Source organism: Psammomys obesus, unplaced genomic scaffold (assembly GCF_907164565.1).
Source record: "Psammomys obesus unplaced genomic scaffold, mPsaObe1.curated_primary_1811, whole genome shotgun sequence".
Classification (NCBI taxonomy): domain Eukaryota; kingdom Metazoa; phylum Chordata; class Mammalia; order Rodentia; family Muridae; genus Psammomys; species Psammomys obesus.
This window is the reverse complement of record NW_026596039.1, coordinates 7,111,170-7,117,519: the sequence shown is the minus strand read 5'-3', so window position 1 is coordinate 7,117,519 and position 6,350 is coordinate 7,111,170. Positions and strand designations below refer to the sequence as shown.

The following is a 6,350-nucleotide window of genomic DNA, read 5'->3' as shown; positions in this document are numbered from 1 at the left end:
CACACACACACACACACACACACACACACACACACACACACACACACCCCTTTTCCAAAGTCCCATATAGGGGCTAAATAAAGACTCCCAAGGCCCCCATTTCTAGTCCTGTGCCCACTCTATGTCAGCTCCTAAGTGTGGATTCTGGCCCCTCCCCAGGTGACTGGAACATTTTTGTGATCTCTCTTACGTGATGGGGGTGGGAGTTAGTTAACAGCCCCTGAGTGTGTCCTGCTATTGACCTCCCCTGGGTTACTGGTGGGGTCAGCAAGTTAGCTAGCTGCTGCTGCAACTTGAGCCCCTGGCTACTCTGCCCCATGCAGACCACTAGAAGAGCCACATACAAACTTTTCTGCTGGACCTGGGAAATGTCCAGTGGCCACTGCAGTGACAGCCCATCGTCCTTGCCTGAGACAGGCGTGCAGAAGCCCCCTCCATAGGCCATTCTCTTCTAAAGCAATCACCTTGGGGGATGTGTTGGCATAGAAGGGCCTTGAAGCCCACTAATGTAAGCTTTCTTTCAGAATGAGCTGGCCAAGGTCCAGAAGGGCTCTGGATGTGCCCAGGGCGCCAGCTTGAGGCAGCGGCACAGGTCTAGTCGTTTGGTGTCATTATTGTGCTGCCACCTCTACTTTCACCACTACTTTCTTCCTACCACCTCCAGGGAGCAAGACCAGACTTAGGCTCAGGGCGCCCCCCCCCCTTCCCAGCAACTCCGAGTTTTAATGATGTCAAAGAAGGAGGTGCGTGGGCTAGACCATGGTCAGAGCCCAGCACTCTGAGGCCCTAATCCCCACTGGAAGCTACTGTAGTTTAGTCTGTCCTTGTGATTTTCAAGAATTTTGCTATATAGCCCAGGCTGGCCTGGAACTCACAATCCTTCCACTGCTGCCTTTGAAGTGCTAGAGTAATAGGTGTGCCTCACTTTGTCTAGCCCAGGAGCTCCCTTTGACAAGGCCTAGAAGTTTTTGTCTATGGAAGACTGGGAGTAGGAACAGGGTGAGGCTGTGATGAGGGAGCTCTGACCTCTCCCCATGAGGACCAGACTGGCCTGAGACAAAGCCAGGCTTCACTGTGCCCCTTAGGACATGGCTCTCTCCTCCTCTCCTCCTTTAGAAAACTCCACAGACACAGCTTCTATAGAATGCAGGCTGTTCTCCATTGCCTCCCCCTCCTCCCCAAACACAGGACTGGCTTCCTCAGACACACGTACACAGAGCTCAGGAACCTCCACCAGCCTTTGCAGGAGAGCCTGTGTGGAGCACAGAAGCTTCTACTCCTGGCTAGCTGTGTGAGCTGGGGGACCGTCATGTCCCTGTCAAGCTTTCAGCTCCTTCATGCCTGAAATAAAGGGGTTGACAACTGTTTTACACAGGTTATTTTAAGGGCATAAGGTCTCGTGGAGATACCGTGGAGCCTAGCCATGAGACATTAGGATGAGGCTTGAGACTTTTCCCCACAGACAGAAAGTCACATTATTTTTCATGCAATGGCCTCTACCCAATACGTTATTTGAATAAAAGATGCAGCTGCTGCAAGAACTTGGAAATGACTGCCTTGAGCGAGCATTCCAGTTCCTTTAGCTTAAAATGCCCTGATGCATGAAAGAGACCAGAAGGAGCCGTTAGATCATGCCTCACTGCTCACTGATGGCTCATTCATTCATTCATTCATTCATTCTTCATTCTTTCATTCACCAACAACTTTAAAGGGCATGGTGTGTGGACCTGGGGGAATGGCTCAGGGGGTTAAAGTACTTGTCATGAAGGCATGAAGCTCTGAATTCGAAGTCTCAGAATGCATGTAAAGCAGAACATGGCTGTGCACTGTAATCCCAGTGCTCCTATGGTGAGAAGGGAGTCAGAGACAGGAGAATCCCCTGAAGGACACAGGCCAGCTAGCCTGAAGTATGTATGCAACAGCAAAAGCAAGAGACTGTCTCAAGCAAGGGCCAACACTCAAAGTTGTCCTCAGACTCACACACAAGCACTGCACACAAGCACACATGCACACACGCACACACACCTAACACTCATACATCACATTAAGATTAAAAACGAAAACTAAACACTGAGTGTTCACTATTGCCAAGCAAATGGTATTTCCCACCTCTGGTTCCCTGCTAAGCCTGTCCTATCTGCAAATGCAGAGGTGGTGACAGTATGGCACTAGGACCTAGTGGGTGTTTTGGGGAGTCCCCTGTGGGGGAGCCTCCACCTGGGGCTTCCAGGGCCTCTTCTTGGAGGAAGAGCTGGTGTTCTGTGGTGTGTTCCCACCTGTCCAGCTGCCAGGCTACAGTCCACCCCCATTGTTGCCAGACCAGGAGGAAGCTGTGTTGTCAAAACAAAACACTTAAGCTAAGTGGCCATTGTTACATCAGCTAGCCTTCCCACCCAGCGCTGAGCCTGAAGCCCGACACGCACTCCCACATATTCGTACTAAGTCACAGGGGACAAGGCAGAATGAGGCTCAGTGGGGCGTGCCAGGTGCATGCTGATCAGCATGAAACAGATGTTCCAGGTGAAGGGTGTGGCCCTACAGGACAAAGGCGAGCTGTTGGAGGTGCCCCCAGTTTGTGGCTGGGGGATGACAAGGGGTCCTGAGTGTGCTGGTCTGCCATCTTGGGAGCCTGGGCAGCCTCCTGGTGAGGAAACATATATTGGTTTACCCTGTGCATCACGCATATTCACTCATAGCTAGCTGCAGGCAGGAACCCCCAGCATAAGGAAATCTATTCTCCCAAGGACCGTTGCTTGATCAATGAACTGACTTTGGTCCTCTTGTAAGACACTACAATTCCCCCCCCGCCCCAGCATTGAAAAGCGTGACCCACTTGGCAAAAGCACAAGATCTTCACATTTGGCAAAAACAGCACATATACCCAGCGAGACACAATCTGTATCATTCTAGTGACTGCTGTGGAAACAGAAAGGGATCTTTGGGGCCACTTGTCCAACCTTCTTCGTTGGCAGGTTGGGAGACGGTGTAGAGAGGAGAAGATGTCTGTCCCAATTCAAAGGAACCAGCACTAGACTCAAATAGAGAGGATGATGAGAAAGCCACAAATCAAGACTGTATGTGCATCTACGGCATATCAGATGACGTTCTAAAGGAGCCTTAACACACAAAAGACTTTGGAACTCCTTGGGCCAGGTGCTCCGTTCTATAGATGAAGGCACCAAGGGATAGGAAGCCAAAGTGCCCGGGCTCTGTCACTTCTCCCTACCATAGCAAGTAGCTCTTTCTTGTATTACTTTCCAATTGAGGTCTTGCCAGAACTAACCCTCCATCCTCCCGCCTTGGCTTCCAGCACAGCTGGAAGAGCAGGTAGGTACGCCTCATCCAGCTCTGCTTTCCTTTTGAATACGAAAAAGCTGGGTGCCTTCTCCACTCCTTTTTAAGATCCTTGTCCTGCAAGAGCAACAACAGCTCCAGCCCACTGGCCACCACTTCCCCTCTCTCTCTCTCTGTGGGAAGAACAAAACCCACAATGCATCTCCCACGGGGGAAGCTCAGCTTTTAACCTCCATCATCTGTTTTGTCTTGTCTTGTTTTACTTTCTTCTTTTTTGGGGGGACAGGGTCTCACTATATAACCCTGGCTGCCCTTGAACTCACTATGTAGACCAGGCTGGCCCCTAAATTACAAAAATCCACCTGTTTCTGCCTCCTTAGTGCTTCAGTGAAAGATGCACACCACCGCATCTGGCTTCTCCAGCCCACTCTTATTTAATATTAAGAAATCTGAGCCAGGCAGTAGTGGCGCACGCTTTTAATGCCAGCACTCGGGAGGCAGAAGCAGGCAGATCTCTGCGTTTGAGGCTAGCCTGGTCTACAGAGCAAATTTCAGGCCAGCCAGGGCTACATAGAGAGACCCTATGAAAGAAAGAAAGGAAGGAAGGAAGAAAGAAGGGAGGGAGGGAGGGAGGGAGGGAGGAAGGAAGGAAGGAAGGAAGGAAGGAAGGAAGGAAGGAAGGGAGGAAGGGAGGAAGGAAGGAAGGAAAAGCTGTTTGCTATAGACAAGATTAGGGACTACTATAGACCCCTTGCTCTGCCCTGACCCACTATCTATGGGTTTCATCTAGGACAAGAATCCCATTTAAGACCCTTAAATAGTGGGATGGTTCAGCTCTCTTATTCCAAGACATGCTTGGACCTTCCATAGTGATCACAGGACCTACCAGGCCTTTGACACTTAACTCATACATTTGTCCCTGTCATGTCCCCACAGCCACCTTCCACGTTGGTTCCTAACTCTGTGGGACATAAGTTCCCCCAGATGGATATCACCTCTGTAGCCCCATTCCAGGGAAACGCTCTGCCCATCTCCAACATGAACTCACCACCTTTGAGATAGCTCAGTTCCCTTCTTTGGATCTGGGGACTAGCAAATTCCCAAGGAAGACAACCATGGCTATGACCATGGTGCCCTGTGCTTCCTACAAAACACCATTCCTCCCTGTGCACCCTTTTCTGCCAAAAGGACCAGGCCAGAGAGCAGGGGAGAAGAGTATGGAGTAGTAGGGGAGATGATGGGGCCCTCAGCAGAAACGTGCCTGGGTTCAGAATGGATCACAAGCTAGCCACGGCCTAGAGCATAGGATGGGTTGAGTTTCTTCAAACTCGGGGCTTGCTAGATCTTCTAGCACCTCAACTATATCAACAGAGTGCAAAAAGTAAAAATGTGGAAAGGATCAGAAAACAGAACCCAAGGAGAAGTTAAGAAAAGAAGGGAGCATTGCACAAAGCTCTGTGTACACCTGATAGGTATACACGACCCTTTTCTACACAGGATGGGCCCCATTGTTCTCTATCACCCCACAGCAGCTAAAGAAAGAAGCCTGAGATGCAGCAGAGGATACTGTGGTTAGACATAAGGAAGCATTTCCTGTGTACCTTAATTCCCTGGTAAATGGCCTAGAGTAGATAAAAACCCCCTATGAAAATCTTATATGTACCTTTAAAAAGAAAATCACATTTTACTGGGAAGGTTTACAAGGAGGTAATCCTTGAAGATGAGTTAAAATATTCTTGGTTCTCAAACTGGCAAAGACTAATTTAGATTAAATCAGATTCTCAAACAGCAAAGCTGACCGTGTAACAGCAGAGATAGATGCCTTTGCCCAGATCACAGGCCACAGTCCTGTCCAGGCCTCAGCCACCCAGGCCAGGGGTGCATACTAACCAGACCCCATATTTTATTGGTTTCTTCTAGGAGCTCCTTCTAGGGACTAAGATAAAAAGAGGTTAAGATCTCTGGATCCCGGGTAGCTACCAGCTAGCAGAGGCATTCTGTTCTCTCTGAACCCAGGGCAGGCCTTGGCAGCGCCCTGCCTTGCCTCCAGCCTGTCCTGGCTCCTCAAGCCTGGGAGAGCCCCAGAACGGTGGCACACTCACCCGGTGGTGGCTGCCTCTGTCCATGGTGTGAGAAGATGCTGCCAGGCTCAGCTGATGTCAAGGGGAATATCCATGTTGGCCCCTGTGTCCCCCAGCATGTGGAGAAAAGGAGGCTGAGGAGAGGGCCGGCCCCCACCAGATGGGGCGGGGAAGCTGGTCGGATGTGTGAGGTAACTCCGTATAAACAACCTAGAACTTGCCAGACCTGTCCTTCAGCCCCATCCCAGGCCATCCCAGTTACTCAGCTAATACCTGGGCTCTCGAAACTGCCACCACAGGAGCTTATGTGGAGCCTCTGTGTGGGGGTCCCCTTCACCCCCCCCCCAGAGGGTCCTACATAGACTCTGGAATTATAGGAAGCCCGAGAATGTGCGCACCTTAGCCCTCCAGGGACGGCCCTGTCCCTACAGTGTGTCCGTTTCCAAGTGCCCTGTGTCCAAATCCCAAATCTGGGAACAGGAGATTTTTTTTTCTGAATTCTGTTTAATTTTGTGAAAACTCTTAACAAAAAAAAAAAAAGAAAGAAAAGAAATCAGATGGTTTTGAATTATGCACATAAAGCTACCTCCGTTGACAGCAATAAAATATTATGAACTAAATCAAAACCAATTAATATAAAACATGTACGTATTTGAATGGGAACCGGTCCAGGGAATATTAGGCTGACTCATGACCTCCTACCCTGCGCTATGTCCTGATCGTCAGAGGGAAAATGAAACAGAGGAAGAGACACGTGTCCTAAGCCTAGAGTAGCTACGCTAAGAATTGTGGAAGAATGTTCTAGATTCTGAGCATTTAGAAGGCTGGAGGACTTTCTGACAGTTCCTTCCATCTCGTTTTACAGATGAAAATGCTGAGGGTCAGGGTGCCCAGGGAATCGGCAGAATCCACAGGTAGCAAACAATAGCAGCAGCAGTAAGACGCCGCCGGCAACCGTGACAGGACTCACACATT

At 49.9% G+C, this 6,350-nt stretch overlaps 1 protein-coding gene across 1 annotated transcript in view; it reads right to left on the bottom strand.

Moving 5' to 3' along the window:
* Nucleotides 1-5,420, bottom strand: part of Tmprss13 (transmembrane serine protease 13) — a 25,064-nt gene extending 19,644 nt beyond the window's left edge. Inside the window, exon 1 of the mRNA XM_055622290.1 lies at nt 5,397-5,420. Within this exon, the coding sequence (XP_055478265.1) occupies nt 5,397-5,420 (24 nt within the window). The remainder of the gene's footprint in view (nt 1-5,396) is intronic.
* Between the last annotated feature and the right edge of the window lie 930 nt (nt 5,421-6,350).